The 27,969-nt window shown below is 44.2% G+C and overlaps 1 protein-coding gene across 2 annotated transcripts in view; it reads left to right on the forward strand.

Moving 5' to 3' along the window:
* Window positions 1–27,969, forward strand: part of ICOS (inducible T cell costimulator) — a 74,711-nt gene that overhangs the window by 7,974 nt on the left and 38,768 nt on the right. The window contains exons 5-6 of one of the 2 annotated variants that reach the window (XM_081019503.1): window positions 1,093–1,184; window positions 3,288–4,657. In XM_081019503.1, the coding sequence (XP_080875629.1) occupies window positions 1,093–1,167 (75 nt within the window). In that variant the 3' untranslated portion in view covers window positions 1,168–1,184; window positions 3,288–4,657. Of the gene's footprint in view, window positions 1–1,092; window positions 1,185–3,287; window positions 4,658–27,969 lie in introns of those variants that run through there. The other variant, XM_081019504.1, reaches the window with a different exon arrangement.

Genomic DNA, 27,969 nt, shown 5'->3' on the forward strand with positions numbered 1-27,969 from the left:
CACCGGGTGAATGTGATCTCGCAGCGAGGATCTCGCTGGAGTTTCTGGGTCAGTCTCAAGGGCAGCCCCACGTAGAGACTAACATGTAGATGTTAGGTCAGGTGCCCCCCCTTTTTTGAGGGTAGGGATTGTGTACGTACACAAGGAAGCTTCCATTGATACCAGCTTCCTGATTTGCGTACACAAGGCCAAAAAGACAGACGGACGGAATGTGACATTCACACGTAACATTGTTCATCCATCCCAACACCAATCTGAATGTATGTGTGAATTGGTCCTTGGAGATGAACCGTAGCTTTAGCAAACCATAGAAAACCTAAGATGGGAAAGTTAAGTGTGTTGAAACCATAGCCATATCTATATACAGGCCTGGCCCACTTTGAGCAGCGAATCAGGACACACCTGCCTGGTCTATATTGATATACAGTGGTACCTTGGTTCTCAAACTTAATCCGTTCCAGAAGTCCTTTCCAAAACAAAGTGTGCTTTCCCAAAGAAAGTAAAGCAAAACGGATTAATCCGTTCCAGACTTTTAAAAACAACCCCTAAAACAGCAATTTAACATGGATTTTACTATCTAACGAGACCATTGAGCCATAAAATGAAAACAATAATCAATGTACTGTACTATGAAATAAATAAGACAGTATTGTAGATGATAAAATTTAAAATTATTATTATTTCTTACCTGCACGGATGATAGTCATTGTTTATCCATTTCTGCAGTCACACAATCAATCAGTAAGCTGAACTAGGTTCCACATGGTCATAAAAACAAATTAACTGAAAAAGCCTCAAAAACAAACAAACCACAAAACAAAAAAACCGCGCAAAATAAATAGCAAAAACAAAAGCACCAAACTTAATCCATTCCAGAAGTCCATTTGACTTTTGAAATGTTTGAAAACCAAGGCGCAGCTTCTGATTGGTCCAGGTGCCCTGGAAGCAATAGCCGACAGCCACATCGGGCGTTTGGCTTCCGGGAAATGTTCAAAAACCGGAACACTTACTTCCGGGTTTTCAGCGTTTGAGAACCAAGGTAGCACTGTAGATGGAAATCAGCAATCTAAAATCTTTAATTTCTATTTCCAGGTTTGCCGCCATGTCACGAGCTCTCATGACTACAACAATGAATACATGTCCATGGCAGCAGTGAAGCCCATCTAATAACCCACCACTCAGAGGTAATACACAATTCTATCAGTGGCGTACGGACCATGGACTAGTGGGACTAGCCTAGTTCCCCCCTAGTTCCCGGCAGGACCTTTCTGTGTACCAGGCTCTGTGTATCTGTGTGTATGTGCCTCTCTCTCTCTCTCTTTTTCTGTCTCCCTCTCCCTCTCCCTCTCCCTCTCCCTCTCCCTCTCCCTCTGTAAAAGAGGGAAAACTGCATGACACTGCAAGGCAATACACACACATGAGGTGGAAGTGGCTACTTGAAACTTGAAGCAGAACTGCAGACCCTCTCATATTCATATATATATATATATATATATATATATATATATATATATGTGTGTGTGTGTGTGTGTGTGTGTATACCGTATTTTTTGCTCTATAAGATTCACTTTTTCCCTCCTAAAAAGTAAGGGAAAATGTGTGTGTGTCTTATGGAGCGAATGCAGGCTGCGCAGCTATCCCAGAAGCCAGAACAGCAAGAGGGATCGCTGCTTTCGCTGCACAGCAATCCTTCTTGCTGTTCTGGCTTCTGAGATTCAGAATATTTTTTTTCTTGTTTCCTTCTCCAAAAACTAGGTGCGTCTTATGGTCTGGTGCATCTTATAAAGCAAAAAATACGGTGTGTGTGTGTGTGTGTGTGTGTGTGTGTGTATATATATATATATATATATATATATATATATATATATATGGTGGTACCTCGGGTTACATATGCTTCAGGTTACAGACTCCATTAACCCAGAAATAGTACCTCGGGTTAAGAACTTTGCTTCAGGATGAGAACATGGTGAAGTGGTGCTTCAGGTTAAGAACAGTTTCAGGTTAAGAACAGACCTCCGGAATGAATTAAGTACCTAACCAGAGGTACCAATATATATATATATAATTTTCAGTTATATACATTTCAATAGTTTTACAATAATCTTAACATTTCAAAACTTGACTTCCTTCCTCCTCTTTCTGCAATGCAGTTCTGCAGCTAAGTCACGTCTACAAAGATGCGTTAGTGAAAATAACAAAAGAATGAGTTGTACTACAGAAAACCGCTTTGCAAAAATGTGTACAGTAGGCAAAATTGCATACATGGATGTGCATCTTAGCAGAGATCGGCACTAAAATGCCAGTGAATTTTCATGAGGACTTGTTTAGAAATGAATAAATCACAAGCTGACATGGAAATGTGATGGACTGAATTTAAGACTGTAAAAATGAGAAACTGAGAGAAACCCAAATGCTAGCTGCTACCTCTGACATTTTATTAAACCATGGTCTCATGAATTGATTGAGGAGCGGATGTTATTTTTGGTCCATCAGGTGAAAAAGTAATATAATAGTCATTTTGGACTCACAGCTGTCCATGGAGGCACAGGTCAAATCTGTGTCCAGGGCAGCTGTTTACCAGCTCCATCTGGTACGCAGGCTGAGACCCTATCTGCCCGCGGACTGCCTTGCCAGAGTGGTGTATGCTCTGGTTATCTCCCGCTTGGACTACTGCAATGCGCTCTATGTGGGGCTACCTTTGAAGGTGACCCGGAAACTACAACTAGTCCAGAACGCGGCAGCTAGACTGGTGACTGGGAGCGGCCACAGAGACCACATAACACCGGTCTTGAAAGACCTACATTGGCTCCCAGTACGTTTCCGAGCACAATTCAAAGTGTTGGTGCTGACCTTTAAAGCCCTAAACGGCTTGGTCCAGTATACCTGAAGGAGCGTCTCCACCCCCATCGTTCTGCCCGGACACTGAGGTCCAGCGCCAAGGGCCTTCTGGCGGTTCCCTCACTGCGAGAAGCCAAGTTACAGGGAACCAGGCAGAGGGCCTTCTCAGTAGTGGCACCCGCCCTGTGGAATGCCCTCCCACCAGATGTCAAAGAGAACAACAACTACCAGACTTTTAGAAGACATCTGAAGGCAGCCCTGTTTAGGGAAGTTTTTAATGTTTGATGTATTATAGTATTTTAATATTTTTTTGGAAGCCGGCCAGATTGGCTGTGGAAGCCCAGCCAGATGGGCGGGGTATAAATAATAAATTATTATTATTATTATTATTATTATTATTATTATTATTATTATATCCTTATGTCACAGGGCCTTTTAATTTCTTCCAGGTGGTTCAGAGCTTCAGTTTAAGGCGTGGCTTCTGGGGCGCAGCAGAGAGGACACTGAACAAGAAATCTCTGTCCACCTTGGAGTGTTCAGTTAGGGCCTTGTGGTCACATGCTGACATCCGCTCAAGAAGAAAACTTCTCTTGCTGCAGCCTCATTTCCCTGTTGCGTCTTGCCCAAACCATTCTCCATGTATGAAGCACCCAGAACATGCCAAAACTACATTGATCAAATTTAATGGGTCTGTGTTTGCTTTTTGAAGGGATTTTCTTTTTGCAGCTATTAGGAAAGCAAGGCTTTCAGGGCCGGATTCAACTAACCAGACGACTGTGTGCGCACTATATATTTAAAGCACATTTCTCTCTAAGAATCCTGGGAACTGTACTTTAGCCCTCACAAATAATCCCCAGCACCCTTTACAAACGAGAGGGACGGATTCAACTAACCTGGCATGCTACCAGAAGCCAGCGCAAGGGCTTTCGCTTGCACCACAGGTCTTCCCCTTCTCCTCCCTGCTCTGGGCACCCCCAGCACCTCCCCGAAATATGCTCCAGAGAATTGGGAGACCTCCCAGAATAGCATGGCACGGGGGGAGGAGAGGGGGATCATTCCGTCAGAAAAGCTTTCGCTGATGGAACAGTCGGAAGAGATTGACGTTGAATTCCTCCCAAAACTTTTGATGGCAGATTTCCTGTTTTCCGTCTAGGGACGCGGGCGGCGCTGTGGGTTAAACCATAGAGCCTAGGACTTGCTGATCAGAAGGTCAGCAGTTCGAATCCCTGTGACGGGGTGAGCTCCCGTTGTGCAGTCCCAGCTCCTGCCAACCTAGCAGTTCGAAAGCACACCAGTGCAAGTAGATAAATAGGTACCGCTCCAGCAGGAAGGTAAACGGCATTTCTGTGCGCTGCTCTGGTTCTCCAGAAGCAGCTTAGTCATGCTGGCCACATGACCCAGAAGCTGTACGCTGGCTCCCTTGGCCAGTAAAGCGAGATGAACGCCGCAACCCCAGAGTCATCCGCGACTGGACCTAACGGTCAGGGGTCCCTTTACCTTTACCTTCCTGTTCTCCACTTTCCCAAACCCTAAGAGCTGAGATATATATATATCAGTGGACTCCAGTAAAATAACCAGCAGTATTATGCCATTATGCTGTGAGGTTGGACTATAGCCTCCTATGGAAGAATAAGAGATGACTGGAAGACACCCGAGACTTGTTGAGAACACTCCCAGCCCAAGCATTTGTGAGCAAAGTCTCTGCAGATCACCCTTTTGCGTTGCATGGAGGGTGAGGGCTGTTGTTTCTCTCCCCATGGGTATTGTGGGAGAATTGTGGGTCCTTCCTGGTGAGAGCCAGGAGCTTTAGGGGTGAGGAGTGTGTCATGTCGCCCCATGTCATGCGAACTCAAGTTGAGGAGACAGCACCGGACCTCTGAGCGCTTCTGCTACCTATAAATACACACTCCGGACAGAACCAGCCATGACCTGAGAGAGATGTTGGGGCATCTCCACCTTTCCTGGGGCTGCTTAAGAAAGAACAGCATGCTCTGAGGGAAGGCAGAGGCGAGGGAGCCAGGCAAGGGACTACACAAACCATCGACTTCCACCTTCCTTCCCTCCCCACCTTCTCACTATATAGAAGGATCTGGCAACTTCTGTTTCAGTGTATCTGAAGAAGTGTGCTTGCACACGAAAGCTCATACCAAGAACTAACTTAGTTGGTCTTAAAGGTGCTACTGGAAGGATTTTTTTTATTTTGACTATGGCAGACCAACACGGCTACCTATCTGTAACATCGACTTCCAGTTGGCTTCAGAGGACTCTGCCACTCTACGTTTTATGTAACAAATTTGTTTGAGTGTTTGGAAATTGTAGACTGCCCTTGGATGACTTGGCAGAAAGGCAGTATCTTAACTGAATGAATGAATGTTTGATAGGTGGGGCTGATGGCCTCTGAGGTATTTTGGACGTGCTAGTTGTTGCTATGGTCCCCATGTGTTAGTTGCTTCCATTTGTATTGATGTTTAAGGGGGCATCTTATTCTTGTCTGTGCTGCTCTAAAATGTGGACATTTTTACTTTCTTTTTGTTGCATTTGACATTTATTTGCAGTATTTTTAGGATGTTGTAAACTGCTCCGAGGTTTCTGTAAAATATGAGGTGGATGAATAAAAAAATATGAGGTGAATGAATAAAAAACTCTGTTGCCGCTGTCTCCCGCACAAACCGCTGGCACGTGTTCCCCCCAAAGTTGCCCATGATGGAATGCATCCCCCCAAAACCCCACCCCACCTGCCCTAGACAGAAACTTTTGGCCGAATTTCTAGCTGGAACACCTAACAGAAGGGAAAAGCCCGTGAAAATGTGTTTCCTTGTGGAAAAATAAGATATCAACGGGATCACAAGTTCATTGAGGACTGGGGAAAATTCTCTGAGTATTTGAGAAGTGTATGTGATGAGCAAACAATGCTAGTGGGTTTTAAAGAAGCTTTGTGAAAGAACAAGGAATATTGCAAGAATGCAAATATGTTCGTAAAGGTATTTTAAAAGGCGATACTAATTTTGGGAATGCGTAGATAATAAATTTAAATACGGATGATTGTCAGAGAAGCTGAGGAAAGTCCAAAAGAGAAAAATATGTTAATTGAGAATTGTTAATTGGAGATATTTGTGTAAAACTTAATAAAAAATTATTAACCCCCCCCCCCCAAAAAAAAGTGTTTCCAGGCAAATTTGTGACACTGAGAGTCCTCTTTACATGGACAGTGCAGAAGATTGAAAAGAAATGTGCTGCATAACATACGATCAGGTGTTCTGGGGAAATTATCATAGGTCAATTCATCATGCAATGAGTTTGTTATCCGCTTGTTCAATTTATGTTGCTGACTCTATACTAGCATTATGCTATGCTCTATATATTGCTGTAACGCAGGCCTGAAATTTGTCTTCCTAGTTTAGCCATAGCCAAAGGCTTCCGTTTAATAAATGGCATTGACTACTGAATGTGAACAGCTTGGGTTCAAATATTACGGCAGTCATCAAGAGGCCTGGGCTGGACAATATTTTTTAAAGCTAATTGATATGTGTAGATGCAATTTACAAATAATTGCTCTAATTTAAATAGATCCCACCATAGTGGACCTGGTAACTTGTCTGTGCTTGCTTATTTTCTTCTGCCCAGATGCTGCTACTGTTGGGCAGCTTCCAAGATCCTGCTGATCTCCATTCTTCTCAACATCTGTCTTTAACCTGAACTTGGACTGGACATCCCTTCAAACAGAGGACTATTTGAGGTCCTCGAGGACTGTTCTCTGTTAAAGTAGGGGATTTTCCATACTGGTTTCCCTGATGCTAGTCCAAACATCCTAACTAGTATATGACACTGGTTGTCAACAATGTGACATCACAATAACATGATGTCATGACCACAGCATGACCCCATATTGGACCCTTTCCCCCAGCACTGAATATTCCTCCACTGCTCCAGCGACTTCTGAGGCTCATGCGCTGGTTTGCAAGACCTCTTGCACATCAGTGGTGGAGTTATCTCCCGCTTGGACTACTGCAATGCGTTCTACGTGGGGATACCTTTGAAGGTGACCCGGAAACTACAACTAATCCAGAATGCGGCAGCTAGATGGGTGACTGGGGGCGGCCGCCGAGACCGCATAACACCGGTCTTCATAGACCTACATTGGCTCCCAGTATGTTTCCGAGCACAATTCAAAGTGTTGGTGTTGACCTTTAAAGCCCTAAACGGCCTCGGTCCTGTATACCTGTAGGAGCGTCTCCACCCCCATCATTCTGCCCGGACGCTGAGGTCCAGCGCCGAGGGCCTTCTGGCGGTTCCCTCATTGCAAAAAGCAAAGCTACAGGGAACCAGGCAGAGGGCCTTCTCGGTAGTGGCGCGCGCCCTGTGGAACGCCCTCCCATCAGATGTCAAAGCGATAAACAACTACCTGACATTCAGAAGACATCAGGGAAGTTTTTAATGTGTGATATTTTAGTGTATTTTTTGTCTCTGTGGAAGCCGCCCAGAATGGCTGGGGAAACCCAGCCAGATGGGCCGGGTACAAATAAATTATTATTATTATTATTATTATTATTATTATTATTATTATTACTATGTAACATCCTAGCACAGGAAAGGGACACACACACTGGCCTAGAAACAGCATCTCCTCTTAGCGACAGGCCTCAGTTGTCATCCTCAAATCCCATCAGCTACTGTCTGACCACAACAGAATTAGGCTCTTGTGATCTCTGGGAGTCTCAGACCATGTTTATGCTTCGAAGGGCCGTTTCTGGTTGCAGATTTATGTAGCGCAACACTTTGCCGGCTCAGAGGCAAGGTCCACGCGTGAGAATCCCTCGCTTCTGCCTGTGATAAGACAGCTTTGATACATATCGGATCACTTAAGTACAGAAGCTCTGCCGATAAGGGAGTGCTGAGATGCGTGTGCAGAATTGCTTTGAGGAAGGAAGGAGTTGTCTCAAGCTGATAAGAGAATTCAGAGGGTTTTAGAAAAGCGAGTTACAAGAATGAGGCCCGTGTAAGGACAACACGGGCTGATAAGGCTATCAGGGTCTCCTAACCCTGATGCTCGGTTCTGCCTCTGTGGTTGGAGGCTGTTGCTTCTGAAGACCAGCTGCTGGAAACTGAAGGAGGAGAGGGTGCCCTTGGGTTCTGATTCTGCTGGTGGGCTTCACATATGTAGGCACTTGGTTCGCCATTGTGAGAACACGATGCTGGAGCAGATGGGGCCACTGGTCTGATCCATCAGGCTGCTCTTATATTCTTAATTTATCTTCCCTGAGGAAACACACGTTGGAAAGGAGGAGAAATGGGAGCCAATGGCATAATGGCATAATGGTAGGCGAACCTACAGGACCGCCTCTCCTGGTATGCCCCACGGAGGACCTTAACGTCCATATATAGCAACACCCTAGAGGAGAGGTCCCAGGCCCTAAGGAAGTGAGATTAGCCTCAACCAGAGCCAGGGCCTTCTCAACACTGGCTCCGGCCTGGTGGAATGCTCTGTCTGATGAGACCAGGGCCCTGCAGGATCTGATTTCTTTCCGCAGGGCCTGTAAGACAGAATTGTTCCGCCTGGCCTTGGAGTCAATTTGATTCCCTCCCCCTCTTTCTTTTTCCTTTCTCCTCCTGTGAAGAGATTGCACCCTAATGTTTTAATGTTGTATCTTAATCTTTTAAATTGTATTTTAATCAACTTGTTTTTATTATTGGTTGTTAGCCGCCCTGAGCCCGGTCTTGGCTGGGGAGGGCGGGGTATAAATAAAAGATTATTATTATTGTTCTTCTTCTTCTTCTTCTTCTTCTTCTTCTTCTTCAGTCCAACATTCTGTTCTCACAGTGGCCAAACACATAAAAACAATTCATTACCCCCCCTACCAAATGTTGGAGAGGTTGTGAGGCTCTTGGCTCCTACAGGCATATGTGGTGGGACTGTATCACTATTAAAGCTTTGTGGGAGTCAGCATGTGCAAATACGTCTGTGCTTGTCAGCATCTTAATTTGGACCCAATGCTCTCTCTCTTGTCCCCGGAGACCGATAATGATCTGAATATCATACATAAAGAATCAGTGGCGTTCTTACTATCAGCCACTCAAACGAAGATTTCTGCTATATCAAAAACAGGGACTGGTTTCAGTGTATGGTGTTCGATAAACAGAGAGCCTCACTCCCTCTAAATGCATGGTTTGTGGGCAACTTGGTTGCATTCAACTTGGTTGCATAAGTTATGTAGAGAAATCCACCTCCTCAGCAAAACTTCCAGTGACACATGATTGATCTTCCGAGATATAATAAACCCACGAGAGAAGTCTGTTTGTTTATGTTTATGTTTGTTATTTGGGGGTATTGTTTGGAAAGAATGCTTTTGGCTAATTTGTAGAACTTAACTTTTCTTTTCGGAGCCTGTGATCGGTAGTTCTTTTTTCCTTGCATCTCTGCACTTTTGTACTCCTCAGTTGTTAAAATCAATAATAGATATATAAATATATATTTATACATTCTTTTTGCCAGTCCCCTCATCCAGAAGGGGTCACAGGTTCCCCACCTCTCGTGCACAGAATTGCAGTCTGAGAGAACATTATATTAAATTGCCGTTTCCCTAGTGAGCTGAAATTTAGAGTTCTGCATTTCTGTTCTATGATTATCAGTTCAATTCACTCGGGGCGGGGGAGGAAAAGATTAGTCAGTTTTCACAGTAAAATGAATTAGATGGATCAGCACTTCTATATATTCACACATACATAGATATAATGAATGCATAAAATCAAGGTGCGGAAGAGTGAGGAATTTTCATCTAAATTACCATCTCCATGCTATTTAGTGCCTTAGCAAAGCAGTAAGTTCTCAGATGGCCGGGGATATCAACTTTTAACATGAAATAAATCAGTTCTAATGATCAAAGCGAAAGATTTAACTGCGGCACACATTAAATATTATCACTTTTTTTTTAGTATTAAAAAACCCCACACATTGACATCTTTGAAATACTGAGGAAGATTCATCATGTAAATCCAACTTCAGTTTTATGGAGTTTTATTTTTCGAAAATGCAAAGTGCTCAGCAGTTCCAATCTCAGACACTCAATCAGTATCTGCCTCTTGGAAACTAATCCCCATGAGTTCATTTTATGATCATTCAGCAGAAACGGATTCTGCAGCCGCCTCGCCCCCCCATTTCACCCCTCAATATTTACTGCCAATGTCTTTTACTTGCCTATCTCAGCTCCATATGTTCAGCCATAGGATATAGCGTTTCCAATAGTTGTTTAGACAGCATCTTAAAAAGCAGAGACATCACCTTGCCAACAAAGGTCCGTATAGTTAAAGCTATGGTTTTCCCAGTAGTGATGTATGGAAGTGAGAGCTGGACCATAAAGAAGGCTGATCACCGAAGAATTGATGCTTTTGAATTATGGTGCTAGAGGAGACTCTTGAGTCTTGAGGACTGCAAGAAGATCAAACCTATCCATTCTTAAGAAAATCAGCCCTGAGTGCTCACTGGAAGGACAGATCCTGAAGCTGAGACTCACGCTTTTACCACCAGGTCACTTCTCAGCATTCCACCTCTCCCTTGGGAGTCACTTCCACACACAGAAATACCTCCAACCCAACTGCTCCAATCTCCTACCTGCCCAGCTGAAACAAATATAGCTTTTCACAGGAGCAAAACGCCTCTGGGCCTGTCTTTTCCCAAGGGGGTGAACTACAGCAGGGATAGACTTCAGTCTTTCAAATTTCAGCGGCACCCTGTGCGAGGCCAAAATTTGTTCCCCCCCACCTCTTGCCTTCTGTGCTGCTCAACTCACTATGCCACAGTTGCGATGTCCTGTGATGCCCCTTAGGCTTGGCGCCTGGTGCGATGGAACTGTTTGCTTTGTCCTAAATCCGCCTCTGACTGAAGAAGAAGAAGTGTTTGGATTTGATATCCCGCTTTATCACTGTGGTCTAAACCACAGAGCCTAGGGCTTGCTGATCAGAAGGTCGGCGGTTCGAATCCCTGCACTGGGTGAGCTCCCGTTGTTGGGTCCCAGCTCCGGCCAACCTAGCAGTTTGAAAGCACGTCAAAGTGTGAGTAGATAAATAGGTGGGAAGGTGGGAAGGTAAACGGCATTTCCATGCGCTGCTCTGGTTCGCCAGGAGTGGCTTAGTCATGCTGGCCACATGACCCGGAAGCTGTACGCCAGCTCCCTCAGCCAATAAAGAGAGATGAGCACCGCAACCCCAGAGTCGTCCGCGACTGGACCTAATGGTCAGGGGTCCCTTTACCCTTTACTTTATACTTTCCTGGGCAAGCAGCCGCAAGCCGCTGACAGCTTCCTGACATGTACTGTAATACAATACAGTGGTGCCCCGCAAGACGAATGCCTCGCAAGACGAAAAACTCGCTAGACGAAAGGGTTTTGCGTTTTTTGAGTCATTCCGCAAGACGAATTTCCCTATGGGCTTGCTTCGCAAGACGAAACGTTTGTTTCCTTTTTCTTAAAGCTGCTAAGCCGTTAATAGCCGCTAAGCCGCTAAGCCGTTAATAGCCGCTAATAGCCGCTAAGCCGCTAAGCCGCTAATAGCCAATAAGCCGCTAATAGCCGTGCTTCGCAAGACGAAAAAACCACAAGACGAAGAGACTCGCGGAACGGATTAATTTCGTCTTGCGAGGCACCACTGTACGCCGCCAGTTTCCGAGCACCAGTTTGAGGCTGGGGGAGAAATTCAGCGTCACACTATTTGGATCGTTCTGTCAACGGAAGCATTTCCGATTGCCAGAAAGAATTATCCTCCCCTCTCCCCCCCCAAGTGCTGTTCTGGGGTTTCTCCCGACTTTCCTGAAGAAATTTGGGGTGGTACATGCAGAGGGAGAAGCCCACCTTGTCCTGTTTTCTGCAGGTGTGCCCTGTCACTTGAATCTGGCCTCTCTCCCTTTTGGGAAGAGGGTGTGACTATTAGGTGCTACTGCCCCTCCTCCTCGAACAGCCTTTCTGCCAGTAGTAGGGTTGCCATATTTCAAGAAGTAAAAACCAGGACCCTGAAAGACCCCAGAATTGTTGAGCTGCTGCTGCTGCTGCTGCTGCTGCTTCTTCTTCTTCTTCTTCTTCTTCTTCTTCTTCTTCTTCTTCTTCTTCTACAAAAAACCTGCAATTTTTTCATTTGACTTGCCTAAGCGCTGCCAGACCTATGGCAGCCCTAGCCAGAAACAGCGGTTGTTCCAGAGGGTGGCAATACAAGAACAGGGCCTTTTCTGCAGTGGCTCCCTGTTTGTGGAATGCTCTCATCAGGGAGGCCTGCTTGACGCCTTCATGATACATCTTTAGGCGCCGGGCGAAAATGTTCCTCTTCACCCAGGCATTTGACTGGTTGACATCCGGTGCCCTTTTAGATGTGTTGTGGGAGGGGAGATTATTGGGTTGTTTTTGCTCTTATTTTTATTATGTATTTTGTGGTGTGTTGTTTTTTTTACATTGTAATTTTATGTTGTGAACCACCCTGAGATCTATGGATGAAGGGTGATATACAAATTTAATTGATTGATTGATTGATTGATTGATAATAACTATTCCCTCAATACCTCTGGGTTCTGGCCCAGACACTGGGAATTAGGTACCGTATTTTTCGCTCTGTAAGACGCACCAGAACACAAGACACACCTAGTTTTTGGAAGAGGAAAGCAAGAAAAAAAATATATTCTGAATCTCAGAAGCCAGAATAGCAAGAGGGATCGCTGCGCAGTGAAAGCAGCAATCCCTCTTGCTGTTCTGGCTTCTGGGATAGCTGCGCAGCCTGCATCCGCCCCATAAGACGCACACACATTTCCCCTTACTTTTTAGGAGGGAAAAAGTGAGTCTTATAGAGCAAAAAATACGGTAGGTGCTGGTGGCTGCAACTGCCTGACCCAGTGCTTCTCTTCACAACGCTGGAGAATAATAATAGTAATAATAATAATAATAATAATAATAATAATAATAATATCAAGAGAGTTTGGTGTGACTGTGGTGGGCCTTCCAGGGATCCTGAGCTCTGACATTCACCTCACCGTGGCAGGGGCTGACGCTGGGCCTGTCTGAGGAAGCAAATGCCATAGCTGACATTCTCTCTCCCAAAGACATGGACAGCTTTTAGGGTTAAAACCTGTCGCATCAGCACATCCAACCTTCGCAAATGCAATTAGGTCAGGTTAGAAGAGTTTTTATGAAGATTGAAAGACTGGATATATATCGAAAGTATTAAACTCAATATTAACAAGATAAAATTAATAGTTTTGAAATGAGTGATTAACTGCCTTGCTTCCTGGAACGGGAAACCCTAGAGACAAAATCTATATTCTTTTCATTTATTTATTTAAATAGAAAAGTGTCTCGTTGAAGCAGGTGATTAGGCAAGCAAGGATTCGAAGATGGCTTTGGACTTAAAATCTATGTCGGGTGGAGAGGTGACCCACAGCTCCTCTCAGCTATGTCCGTGGCAGAAATGATGTTCATCCTTGTGGTTCTTGTTAGTGCAGGTAGGCACATGTTTAAGTGACCACTAGCACACCATGTTGAAAGCAAGGATACTCTGAGGGCAGTCTACCTTACGGGTTAGTCGAGGGTAATGTGAAGTGAATTGAACACTTATAAATGTGGAGTGTTGCTATAGGTATTACAGTCATACCTCGGGTTGAAGTAGCTTCGGGATGAATATTTTCGGGTTGCGCTCCACGGCGACCTGGAAGTAATGGAGCGCGACCTGGAAGTAACGGAGCGCATTACTTCCGGGTTTCGCCGCTCGCGCATGCGCAGATGCTCAAAATGACATCCCGCGCGTGGAAGCGGCGAAATGCGACCCGCAGGCGTACAGTTGCGTCTTATGTTTACTTCAGGATGCGAACAGGGCTCTGGAACGGATCCCATTCGTATCCAGTGGTACCACTGTATAGCTGTGATTTCAGACCCTCCATGTGTCCCTATTTTCCTACAGAAGACATCCCGGTTTCTGATTTGAAATCGGAATGTCCCGCTTTTCCCTTAGGACGTCCCTATTTTCATTGGAGAAATGTTGGAGGGTATGGAGTTATCCAACCATCTGAAGGCAGCCCTGTACAGTGGTACCTCAGGTTACAGACACTTCAGGTTACAGATGCCTCAGGTTTCAGACTCCGCTAACCCAGAAATAGAACCTTGGGTTAAGAACTTTGCTTCAGGATGAGAACAGAAATCGTGCTCCAGCGGCACAGAGGCCCCATTAGCTAAAGTGGTGCTTCAGGTTAAGAACAGTTTCAGGTTAAGAACGGACCTCCGGAACGAATCAAGTTTTTAACCTGAGGTACCACTGTATAGGGAAGTCTTTTTTTAAAAAAAATGTTTAATGCTTTACTATGTTTTTATATATGTTGGAAGCCGCCCAGTGTGGCTGGGGGAACCCAGTCAGATGAACGGGGGTATAAATAATAAAATTGTTGTTGTTGTTGAATAGGATATCCCTATTTTCATTGGAGAAATGTTGGAAAATGTACAATTTCCTGACCATCACGCCCCTAATTGTAAAAATGAAACAAAACAGTGAAATCTAGAGGCCACTGAAATAACCGACGACTTCTGGAATACGCAATGGATCACCTTTCCCCAAGCGATTGTGGCAGTCGCACCTCCAAATAGAGCAGGCATTTGTGGATGTTATTCTAGCAAGCAAACACCTCCGTTTCCCAATTACTTGAATGCCGGATGACCTGATTTGGCAATGCCACTTCAAATTGGACCCCAAGCGGTTGGAGCCGATAGTTTTGCTTCTCCGATCCAGCCTTGATGACAACAAACGCAACCAGACTGAATTTTATTTGTTTCCTTTCCGTTGGCCCATGCTTGTAAATCAAACCACCCCGAAAAGGGTTGTTTTTGCTCGACAGGAAATGTGGTAACAAGATTGTCAGAGGCGGGCTGGAAATCATAATGATACATTTTCATGAGTGTGTCGATTGCCTTGGGTGACAAAGAACCGCAGCGCGTCTGCTGGGAGGAAAACGGAACGTGGCTCGCTGTCTCTCACTTGTTCGCGGGCCTTTGAATTGGAGTCTCTTGTCACCTCAGACCTTATTTCTGTTGCCCCTGAAGCTGTTTTCTGCTTTTCTAGGGCAGAGTCAGAAGTGGGTAATGGAAAAGAGCCCTTTCTAATAACAAGAAAACTGGGGGAATCTACCCGTGGCCTGAGTAAGAATGAAAAAGAACTGTAAAGAAAATAAAGCATGCTTGAAAACAAACAGGCACTGATAGGCAGAGAGGATGTTTGTGGGGTCATTGGCACCTGCCTGATGCCAATAGGGAGTTCCAAAATTTGAGCCAAGTGAAGTGATAATAATAATAATAATAATAATAATAATAATAATAATAATTTATTATTTATACCCCTAGACACTCTGGATGGCTTCCAACAGAATTAAAAGCACAATAAAACATCAAACATTAAAAAAAAAACCCCTAAAGAGGGCTGCCTTCAGGTGTCTTCTAAAAGTCAGATAGTTGTTTATTTCCTTGACATCTGATGGGAGGGCGTTCCACAGGGCAGGTGCCACCACCGAGAAGGCCCTCTGCCTGGTTCCCTGTAACCTCACTTCTCACAGTGAGGGAACCGCCAGAAGGCCCTCAGAGCTGGACCTCAGTGTCGGGGCTGAACGATGGGGGGTGGAGATGCTCCTTTAGGTAGATTAGTACCCACAGATGCACAAATTATCTGTGCTTTCAAAACAGGTATCTTTAAAGGAAATCTGTGCCTGACTCAGCTATGTACAGTCAGCCCTCATCTGCAGATACTTCTGTCCACAAAACCACATTATTAGAGTAAATGAGATTGTGCGACATTCTACAGCATTCTTAGATTAAGGTGCAATATAAATATTTTGATCACTTCGGGGATCCCTTTTGAAGCCTCTAATATGTTGGCTGATCACTGGAAAAAGTCCTTTTGGACTCGCAGCTGTCCATGGAGGTGCAGGTCAGTTCTGTGTCCAGGGCAGCTGTCTACCAGCTCCATCTAGTACACAGGCTGAGACCCTCCCTGCCCACAGACTGTCTCACCATAATGGTGCATGTTCTAGTTATCTCCCACTTGGACTACTGCAATGCGCTCTACGTGGGGCTACCTTTGAAGGTGACCTGGAAACTGCAACTAATCCAGAATGCGGCAGCTAGACTGGTGACTGGGAGAAGCCGCTGGGACCATATAACACCGGTCCTAAAGGATCTTCACTAGCTCCCAGTATGTTTCCGAGCACAATTCAAAGTGTTGGTGCTCACCTTTAAAGTCCTAAAGAGCTTCAGTCCTGTATACCTGAAGGAGCATTTCCACCCCCCATCATTCAGCCCGGACACTGAGGTCCAGCGCCGAGGGCCTTCTGGCAGTTTCCTCACTGTGAGAAGCCAAGTTACAGGGAACCAGGCAGAGCGCCTTCTCAGTAGTGGCGCCCTCCCTGTGGAACGCCCTCCCATCAGTTGTTGAGATAAAGAACAACACAACTTTTAGAAGACATCTGATGGCAACCCTGCCCCTCTGGTTAATGGAATTATCCCAGTCAGGGTTGCTGGACACACAGAAGTTTCTAAGTAAGTTCAATTCTCTTCAGACCTTTGTGATGATAACATCAAGATCTGAGGAGTGTGTGTCACTGGAGTGAGTATGAATTTGGTGTACACACTCTTGCCTCTGTGTCAGTTTTATTTATTGCATGTTCAGGCAACTGCCTGGACATGCCTCTCTCTCTCTCTCTCTCTCTCTCTCTCTCTCTCTCTCTCTCTCATAATTTCAATGCTGGCTAAATGCGGCCATCCAGTTTTTCATAGCATCCATGCTTCACAGATCACACACTTGTATTTTCTCGTCTCTTCGGTTTCTGCCTTGTCAATTCTTAAGTTGGGAGCCATTTTGGCTATGGACATAACTTTCAAGAACCCGAAGAAAGATTCAATAGAATTTAGCAATCGGCCACAATGACAAAATTAATGGATATGATTTCCTTAAGGCAAGGTAGACAAAGAAATGAGCAATTTGAGAACCAATACCCCTTCTTAAGAACATTAAATGAGAACATCAGTTAGAATTATTAAAAGTCTTTTCACTATTGCCACAATTAATAAATAAATTATACTATAGAAATTTGAATAATGTGCAGTATAATACTTTTTTTAAAAAAAGAGAGAGAATACAATGGTACCATGGGTTACAGATGCTTCAGGTTACATACGCTTCAGGTTACAGACTCCGCTAACCCAGAAATAGTACCTCGGGTTAAGAACTTTGCTTCAGGATGAGAACAGAAATTGTGCAGCGGCAGCGGGAGGCCCCATTAGCTAAAGTGGTGCTTCAGGTTAAGAACAGTTTCAGGTTAAGAACAGACCTCCAGAATGAATTAAGTTCTTAACCCGAGGAGCCAGTGTGGTGTAGTGGTTAAGAGCGGTAGTCCCGTAATCTGGTGAACCGGGTTCGCTTCCCCGCTCCTCCACATGCAGCTGCTGGGTGACCTTGGGCCAGTCACACTTCTCTGAAGTCTCTCAGCCCCACTCACCTTACAGAGTGTTTGTTGTGGGGGAGGAAGGGAAAGGAGAATGTTAGCCGCTTTGAGACTCCTTAGGGTAGTGATAAGCGGGATATCAAATCAAAACTCTTCTTCTACCACCGTATTACATTCGCATTCTATTATATTGAAGACGTACTTTGAATTCCAATGTAGCATCACTGAGAAGTCAGTTGATACATTAGTGGTTATTGAACTGTATCATATGTATAATCCATAATAATCCATATCCATTCAGGATAGCTCAGTCCGTAGAGCAGGAGACGCTTAATCTCAGGGTTGTGGGTTTGAGCCCCACGTTGGGCAAAAAAATGTGCATTGCAGCAGGTCAGACTAGATGACCCTTGTGATCCCTTCCAGCTCTACAGTTCTAGGATTCTATGGAACTAAATTTGTCTCTTTGTATATACATAAATAAAAATGAATTTTTCAAATTTGTGGATTTGAAACTTAGGCTAGTCTCTCATGCATACTTTCCCTCCTGCTGCAGGAATGAACACACAGAAGTGCATAAAATTTATATGCCTTTGTATATTTATACAAAATGTATATAAAGGTAAAGGGACCCCTGACCATTAGGTCCAGTCGTGACTGACTCTGGGGTTGCCCGCTCATCTCGCTCTATAGGCCGAGGAAGCTGGCATTTGTCCGCAGACAGCTTCCGCGTCATGTGGCCAGCATGACTAAGCTGTTTGTGGTGAACCAGAGCAGCGCACAGAAACTCCGTTTACCTTCCCACCGGAGTGGTACCTATTTATCTACTTGCACTAGGTTGGCAGGAGCAGGGACTGAGCAACGGGAGCTCACCCCGTCACGGGGATTCGAACCGCCAACCTTCCGATCGGCAAGTCCTAGGCTCTGTGGGTTAACCCACAGTGCCACCCGCGTCCCTTTGCATATACAAAATGTATATGCGTAGGTGCAAATATATAAATAACTGCCATAATTACAGCAGAACTGCAAAATAGTCCGTCCACCCCCATAGTGAGAAAGAGCAGAACCAGGTTTGTGCATAGTTGCTAATTCTCTTCTGCCCAGATGCTGCTACTGTTGGGCAGCTTCCAAGGTCCTCTTGCTCTCCATTTTTCTAAATTTCTGTCCTTAACCTCAACTTGGACTGGACATCCCTTGAAACAGAGGACTGTCCCCAAAGAGCCCATCAAGTTGAGGACTGTCCTCTGTTAAAACGGTTCCCTTGTCCATCCTCGTCTCCCTGATTTCAGGGCGACACCCTAATTGCTATATCACACTGGTTGTCAAGAATGTGACATCAGAGTAACGTGATAGCATGACAACGGCAAGAACCGCTATGACCCCATTTTGGACCCTTTCCCCCAGCACTGAACATTCCTCTGCTGCACCAGTGACTTCTGAGGTTCATGCGCTGGCTTGCACATCGGCATGTAACACTCTAAGTACGGGCAAGAGACACAAACACTGGCCTAGAAACAGCATCTCCTCTTAGTGACAGGCCTCAGTTTTCAGCCTCAGATCCCATCAGCTGCTGTCTGACGACAACGGAATTAGGCTCTTGTGATCTCTGGGAATTTCAGACCATGTTTATGCTTCGAAGGGCCATTTCTGGTTGCAGATTTATGTAGCGCAACTCTGTGCCGGCTCGGAGGCAAGGTCCACGCGTGAGAATCCCTCGCTTCTGCCTGCGATAAGGCAGCTTTGATACATATCGGATCACTTAAGTACAGAAGCTCTGCCGATAAGGGAAAGCTGAGATGCGTGTGCAGAATTGCTTTGAGGAAGGAAGGAGTTGTCTTGAGCTGATAAGAGAATTCAGAGGGTTTAAGAAAACCGAGTTACAAGAATGAGGCCCGTGTAAGGACAACACGGGCTGATAAGGCTATCAGGGTCTCCTAACCCTGATGCTCGGTTCTGCCTCTGTGGTTGGAGGCTGTTGCTTCTGAAGACCAGCTGCTGGAAACCGAAGGAGGAGAGGATGCCCTTGGGTTCTGATTTTGTTGGTGGGCTTCACATAAGTAGGCGCTTCATTCGCCATTGTGAGAACACGATGCTGGAGCAGATCGGGCCACTAGTCTGATCCATCAGGCTGCTCTTATATTCTTAATTTATCTTCCCCGAGGAAACACATGTTGGAAAGGAGGAGAAATGGGAGCCAATGGCCTATTCAGTCTAACATCCTGTTCTCACAGTGGCCAAACACATAAAAACAATTCATTACCCCCCCCCCCCAAATGTTGGAGAGGTTGTGAGACTCTTGGCTCCTATAGGCATATGTGGTGGGACTGTATCACTATTAAAGCTTTGTGGGAGTCAGCATTTGCAAATACGTCTGTGCTTGTCAGCATCTTAATTTGGACCCAATGCTATCTCTCTTGTCCCCGGAGACCGATAATCTGAATATAATACATAAAGATTCAGTGGCGTTCTTATTATCAGCCGCTTGTTTCTGCCTCCGTGGTTGGAGGCTGTTGCTTCTGAAGACCAGCTGCTGGAAACTGAAGTCAGAGGTGGATGCCCTCAGACATTTTATACTTCTGCCAACCCACAGACAGTTGCTGGGGCAGTTCTCTGTCCATCAAGTCTCTCCTTCTGCTGTTCTGAGGGTGTTTCTAGCCTTTGAACAGAACACTTTGTAGTTTGTAGTGCAATCCAAGGGCTCAGCTACATTAGTCAAGGAAAAGCGTTTAAAATTTGTTATAACACCGTGACACCAGATTGCGCCGTGGAGTTCTGTCTTTGGCCAACGTGATTTCCCATTACAAGGTTGGCAACGTGTTTTCCTGAAATGTTTCATTGATGTGTCCAGATCCAGCCCAAGCATGCTCAGAGCTGTTTCCTTGAAGGCCACAGACTTACATAGGCCCTTGACCTTTTTTGGCATTCCTGATCAATCCAAGCTTTTCTGGAAGCTGTTTTGAAGACCATGGGCATCCCACCCATCTATAGCATCTCTATAGAGGACCGTTTCCTTGAAAGGCATTGTGTCTTGTTCATCCTAGGTTTGTTGTGGATCCAGAACAGTTCTATGAAAACCATTCAGTTTCTGGGGAAAGGGCTGTAGCTTCTTGTTGGGACATCTGTGAGGGGGGAGACTCCATCAGGCAAGGCCTCCTTCCACCTGCCTTGCCGCACCCTCCGGCCCTAGGAGTCCTCACAAGGGAGCTGGTCCTGGAGGAAGAACTGTGAGGGGAGAGACTCCATCAGGCAAGGCCTCCTCCCACCTGCCTTGCTCTACCCTCTGCTTCTCAATGTGTACTGTATTGTTTTATGTACTGTGGCTTGCCGTTGTTTTATTGATTATAGTTTAGATATTATTGTAACTGTTGAGTGGATTTCTGTTTAACTTTTATGTTGATATTATTTTATACTATTCCAATTGATTGTTGAATGTTACTTTTTTGATGTAGGCTGCCTATGTTATAAAGTTATGCTTTATTATCACATTTTTGTATTGTATTAGATTGTTATAAGATGTACATTTTTTGTTTCTTCAGCTTGTAAACCGCCTTGAGTATTGTAAGATAGAAAGGCGGTATACAAATTAAAAATGATGATGATGATGATGATCTGCTTCTCTGCATGCAGAAGGTCCCAGTTTCTAACCTGGGCATCCGTAGCTCATTCTGTGAATGTTCTCTGCCTCAAATCTTGGAGATGTCAGTCATCATAGAGGATCCTAGCTGGACAGATGATCTGACTCAATCCACCCCTACATACACACAAACGCAAGGGCTGGGTGATGTAGCGATACATCGTCCAAAATTGGTATAAAGTCCACATCGTAATAATGGTTTCATAATATTTGTCATGGTGACGTACCACTAATCACAATGTGTGTGTATGTGCTACGTAAAAAATCGCCATATGGGGAAAACCGTGTAGCAGGTCCTCGCTTCTCCTATTATTCCTGCTGCCTCTGCTGCTCTATGCTATAAAATAACAGTTGTAACAATATGTTAAAGGTAAGTAAAAATGTATTTGTTTTAGACCCCTAAGTTGCCGAGACATTACCCCATTCGCCTTTACATAGTTACATCCTGATTTCAGACATTGTGATATATCGGTCTATCATGATGTTTAGCGGGTGATATATCACGATGTTGAAAACCAGGCATTGCTCAGCCCTAACACACAATCTTGATTTAGACTAAAATTAAACAGAGCATGGGCACCTCACACGTATCATTAGGGGAGGGGGAGCAGGGCCTTCTCGGTGGTGGCGCCCTCCCATCAGATGTCAAGGAAATAAACAACTATCTGGCTTTTAGAAGACATCTGAAGGCAGCCCTGTTTAGGGAAGTTTGATGTTTTATTGCATTATTATTATTATTATTATTATTATTCTGTTGGGAGTTGCTCAGAGTGGCCGGGGAAACCCAGCCAGATGGGCAGGGTATAAATTATCAATTATTATTATTGTCACTTGCATCATGACCTCCGGGGGAAACTCACATGAGGCAGAGTTGCAGGAGGGGAGAGGGTGCTTAACTCTTCTCCGGATGGTTGCTAGCCACCCCCCCAAAGCAGTTTGAATGGCAATGGTCATCAGAGAAGGGAAAGCACCCCTTCCCTCCTGAGGGTACACTGGAAAGGGATAATTCCAATGCGAAGTGTCCGGATCCACACCTCTCAGACTAATGTGCAGGGCAAAATTTGACTATCCCCCCAGGAAAGGAATGCGTGTGGCGCTGTGGGTTAAACCACAGAGCCTAGGACTTGCCGATCAGAAGGTCGGCGGTTCGAATCCCCGTGATGGGGTGAGCTCCCATTGCTCGGTCCCTGTTCCTGCCAACCTAGCAGTTCAAAAGCATGTCAAAGTGCAAGTAGATAAATAGGTACCGCTCCGGCGGGAAGGTAAACGGCGTTTCTGTGTGCTGCTCTGGTTCGCCAGAAGTGCCTTAGTCATGCTGGCCACATGACCCAGAAGCTGTACGCCAGCTCCCTCAGCCAATAAAGCGAGATGAGCGCCACAACCCCAGAGTCATCCGCGACTGGACCTAACCGTCAGGGGTCCCTTTACCTTTACCTTCCCCCCCGGAATTTGGTGATGCAGTCCTTGCAAGACACATATTCAAATACTTCTAAACAAGTATTTAAATGCTTATTTGTGTGATACATTTGTTTAATACTAATTTGATGTGAGATTCACTTCCTCATAAATACGTTTAGAATTGCAGTCAAGAAACTTCTCCTTATAGATTTATACCGCCACAAGAGGGCAGTAAAGTAGCGTGAGGTTTAACAAAAATAAAACCTTTTAAAAAAAGAAAGAAAAAGCTCTAAAATGTGAGCTGAGAGAAAAATCCATAGAGGAGTCCAATAATAAGTTTTAAATCTTGGCACATAGAATCCCCAAAGTCTAAAATTTGGAGACATGGGATTTAGGTCCATGCTCATTTCCTATATCAAACCAATAGGAGCTTCAGTAAATTTTACTAAATGACTCAAATTAGGGGGATTTTCTCTCATTCTTTCATCAGCTTAAAAAACAAACAAACTCACCAACTTAGTTACAGATGGGTAGCCGTGTTGGTCTGCCATAGTCGAAATAAGGTGCTACAGGAAGGAATTTTTTTATTTCACCAACTTAGGGCAGGCTGTATCTTAGTGAGAAAAGGATGTATGGAGAGAAAGTCTGCCTAACCTTCTCCCCTCTCACTCCTTTCCAGCTCAGAAACACCCTTCCTGAGATGCCTTTTCATCTGTAAATAGAAATACAGAGGGTTCCATATTTTATCCTATATCACCTTGCAGAGCACAACATAAAGGTAAAGGTAAAGGGACCCCTGACCATTAGGTCCAGTCGCGGATGACTCTGGGGTTGCGGCGCTCATCTTGCCTTATTGGCCAAGAGAGCCGGCGTACAGCTTCCGAGTCATGTGGCCAGCATGACTAAGCCGCTTCTGGCGAACCAGAGCAGTGCACGGAAACACCGTTTACCTTCCCGCTGGAGCGGTACCTATTTATCTACTTGCACTTTGATGTGCTTTCAAACTGCTAGGTTGGCAGGAGCAGGGACTGAGCAATGGGAGCTCACCCCGTCGCGGGGATTCGAACCGCCGACCTTCTGATCGGCAAGTCCTAGGCTCTGTGGTTTAACCCAGAGCGCCACCCGTGTCCCAGAGCACAACATAGAACTGGGGAAAATAAGCACAGGAAAGAGTTAAGGAGCCTGCCTCTGCAAACCTTTCTCCCATTGACTGCATTCACACATTAAATTTAAAAGACATTTAAAGCACATTGCTTCCCCCAAAGTATCCTGGGAACTTTAGTTCTGCCCCACAATTCCCAGCACCTTTAACAAACTATAGTTCCTAGGATTCTTTTGTGGGGGCAGGGGCGGTGAGGGAATAATGTATTTTAAATGTATGTAGCCCTGGGCTCTTATAGTGTTGGTGCTTTTTTTGAGGCAGATGGAAGAATCAAAGAATCGTTTCATTAAAAGAAAACAACACCCGAAATTATGTATGTATCTATATCTGCGTGTGTAAAGGGTAAAGGTAAAGGGACCCCTGACCATTAGGTCCAGTCGCGGATGACTCTGGGGTTGTGGCGCTCATCTCGCTTTATTGGCCGAGGGAGCTGGCGTACAGCTTCTGGATCATGTGGCCAGCATGACTAAGCCACTTCTGGCGAACCAGAGCAGCACACAGAAACGCCATTTACCTTCCCGCCAGATCGGTACCTATTTATCTACTTGCACTTTGATGTAATTTCGAACTGCTAGGTTGGCAGGAGCAGGGACCGAGCAACGGGAGCTCACCCCGTTGCGGGGATTCAAACTGCTGACCTTCTGATCAGCAAGTCCTAGGCTCTGTGGTTTAACCCACGGCGCCACCCGTGTCCCTATCTGTGTGTGTACAAGCGGCAAATACTTGCCGTCATGTGTGCTGCTCTGGTATATTGGACAGTGACATGAAATTAATTGCCAACCCATGCAAAGTGGTAAAACAAGTGTTTGTCCTTGCAAGAAAGGGCCCTGAGGAGATGGGTCATTCAGATAACAAGAGCAGGCGGAGATTCGGCTGGAATGATTGTAGCAAATGCTTTTTTCTGGGGAGACGCAGGGGTACGCAGACCCCCTAAACTTTTTGTGAACCTTTGTCCTTTTGTCCGTTTACCGTATTTGTTTCCCCCGATCTGAGCTAGAAAATGGTGATTTTCTTGAGTCAAAATGAGAGTACCCCAAAACACTTTTTAAAAAGAAAAAGAGCACTGACTGTAGCTGTTCCAAAGGAGTCTGGAAGAAACATGAGAAGCAGAGCCACGAGGAAGCAAGACAACTGCTTTAGAGCCAATTTCTTCTTCCAAGCTGAATGGAACTGGCTGGTTGGTGGACTGAGAAATTTATTTTTGCACGAACTTTTTGCATGAATGAATGAACTTTATTACGGTCACAGACAAGGATAAAAAACAAACAAAAAACATATAAATAAAATAGCAGTTAGGATTTTTTTAACCGATAATTGTTAGAGCAAATAAGGACAAAGAAACAAGCATTGGATAAAACATCTGAATAAAATACAAGATTAAACACGGATAATGGATGGATAAAAACTGATAATCAAAACAGATAAGAACCAAAAACAAATAAAAACACGCAGTTAAGACAACTGTAAGAGCATAAGAACTAAAAGACTCGCAGTTAAAACAACTATAAGAGGCTGCAGAGCGGGCAGTTGGTGCAAACCAAAAGCACTGGGGCGCTGAGCAGGAGATAAGATGAATAAAAGTTTCCTATACATTTGAGGGATTAGGGTTGGACTGAAACAATACCCATTCAAAATTTACCAATGTAACCAAGCTCTCTATACGTGTAAATATAGGTGCACGTCTACATATATACACGGAACAACTTGTCGCTAAACATTTCAGTTCTTAGAGCCACAGTCCATCAGGCTTATCAATAATTGTTATAGAGACACAGATCTAATAACAATAACAATAACAATAACAGCGGAGGGGTGCGTGCTCTGCCCCTGGCGGCGCTTGGTGGGTGGCCAAACTCTATAGTTTAACAGCAAAATTTGGGGGGTCGTCTTATACGCCCAGTCGCCTAATACGCCGGAACTTACGGTACATGCAAAGCAGATTCTCCACCGTTGAGTTATGTCCCTTCCCCAAAGTTTTCTTCTTCTTCTGCAAGGATGGTGGTGGGACAGCAGAATTAAGTGGTTGCCCTAGAGGCCAAGCATCCAGAAGAGATGCTCTCTGTGAGTGGCCATATTATTATTATTATTATTATTATTATTATTATTATTATTCCCCTCGATTTATACCCCAGCCATTCTGGGAGGCTTCCAGCGCATCTAAAAACATAATAAAACATCAAACATTTAAAACTTCGTGATACTGAGCCTCCAGATGTCTTCTAAAAGTTGTGTAGTTCTTTATTTCCTTGATATCTGACAGATAGGGCGCCACCACCGAGAAGGCCCTCTGCCTGGTTCCCTGTAGCTTCACTTGTCTCAGTGAGGGAACCACCAGAAGGCCCTCAGAGCTGGACCTCAGTGTCTGGGCTGAATGAATGGGGGTGAAGATGCTCCTCAGCTTTTAGCCGAGCATCGGGAATAATCCCAGAGACGCATAGCTGAAGTGTAATCTTTGAACCAAGTTGTGCTCTGGTTTGACTTAATTCTCTTTTACAATAGGGACCAGGTTTCCCCAGTTCACAGTGAAGTGAGTAGGAAAACAAAATTAGTATTTAATGATGCCATAACAATTCCTATTATTAAAGAAAGCACTAGAGGCATATTGCACGATTATACTATCTGTTAATTGACCATAATTCAAAATTCCCACAGAATACAATGGATCGCATTTGTTCTCATTATTGCTATGTGCATATAGAAAGCCCTTTGAATATTGCCTGCTCTTAAGGCCTCGAATCCAATATTTTTTCCGCTGTGGTGTCGCTATTAAGGAAATATTATTTCAGAGGTTTTTTATCACAAAGACCACCTTGAACAGACTTCATGGAGCCTTGCTTCCCCACTTTTCGTTGCCATTCTCAATGCTTCACTGACCTGACTTTCAAACTAAATCCATTCAAATTATCAGTAACATCCAGGACTGTAACAGCAATACATATTAGAAGCAGACCATTGACACCGAATACATCCCTCTCAAGAACTTAAAAACGTCTGGCCAATTTTAAAATGACATCACGGAATTAGAATAAATTATACATAGTGATTTTTAATTTTTTTTGGTTAAAGCTTTCTAGGTAATTACTTGGGATTCCAACCGTATTTCTGTACTGACATGAAAGGTTTTTAAAAATGAAGATGACTGACACTATTATGGGAGTACAGTAGTACCTACAGTGGTATCTTACTGTAGCTCACGATTCGTAATGGCCGAAATGATGGTTGGTGGAGTAGATGCCAAACTTTTGTCAATTCTAACCCCATTTTTATGACTGAGGTAGTTTTCTGGAAATAAGTGCAAGAAATCTCCACGAGTTAAACCATCACACTTTATTACTTGAAAGCATTGATAAAGCAAGCCATATTTCATCAGCTCCCTCTGGAGCCAGCCACAAATTTACCACTGTTTCTTAATGGCCTGGCAAACGCATAATTCTTGTAAGTCTTATGCCTGTGCAAAAGTAGAAGCCTTTTGCTGAGCCATTATTAGAAGTGTTAGACTTATTTCCTGGCAGAGCAGGTGGACAAAACTCCTGTCTTCCTCAGAGAAGGCCCCATGGCCCTGCATGGGGGGAGGGGGCACGACCCATAAAAATTTACAGGCTGTTTGCAGTTCCTATCGCAGTTTCCTACTTATTTTTTTTTAAAAATAATTTTTATTAAAGTTTCAATAAAAAGTTGAACAGAAAAAACATAAAAAGGAAATACACAAATACGCAATACAAATTCCAAAAAAAGAAAACAAAAACAAAAAACAACAAAAAAAGAAACAGAACAATTAAAAACAATATCACCTTTTCATTCCCCTTTTTTTAAATTTACTTATTTTCTGGACTTCCTCATACCTCCCTCTTTTGTATTCCAGTCCAAATTGTTCCTCCAGCAATTTCTTTTCCACCTTTTTTAATCCCAGTCTTTATTCTTAGTGTAATATAGCATTAAAAATTTACCTCTTAAGTACCAAATTTCCCTTTCCTTTAACTTATTTACTCCTAATCTTTAATCTTGATGTAATATAGCATTAAAATTTTACCTCTTAAGTACCAAATTTCCGTTTCCTTAAACTTCTTTAATCCTGATCTTTAATCTTAGTCTGTCTTATAATTTTATCCTGTACAGCTGGAAACCACTTATTTTCAATCCAACATCACTCTAACATTCCTTAATTTTGCAATGTTTCTGTAGGTAGTCTTTGAATTTCTTCCAATCTTCTTCCATCGCCTCTTCTCCCTGGTCACGGATTCTGCCAGTCATTTCCGCCAGCGCAGTTTCCTACTTAACAGGTTCCTAGCAGATAAAGTTCTTAATGGCTGCTAGCAATGATACTTTGTCGTATCCTCCTACCCTGTTTTCCCGAAAACAAGACAGTGTCTTATATTAATTTTTGCTCCCAAAGAAGCGCTTATTTTCAGGGGATGTCTTATTTTTCCATGAAGAGGAATATGGTACACATTTATTGTCTAATTGTGAGTCAGCCATGTTATGTACTGAAGCTCT

This window comes from Podarcis pityusensis (assembly GCF_964106645.2).
Source record: "Podarcis pityusensis genome assembly, chromosome: 1".
Taxonomy (NCBI): Eukaryota; Metazoa; Chordata; class Lepidosauria; order Squamata; family Lacertidae; genus Podarcis; species Podarcis pityusensis.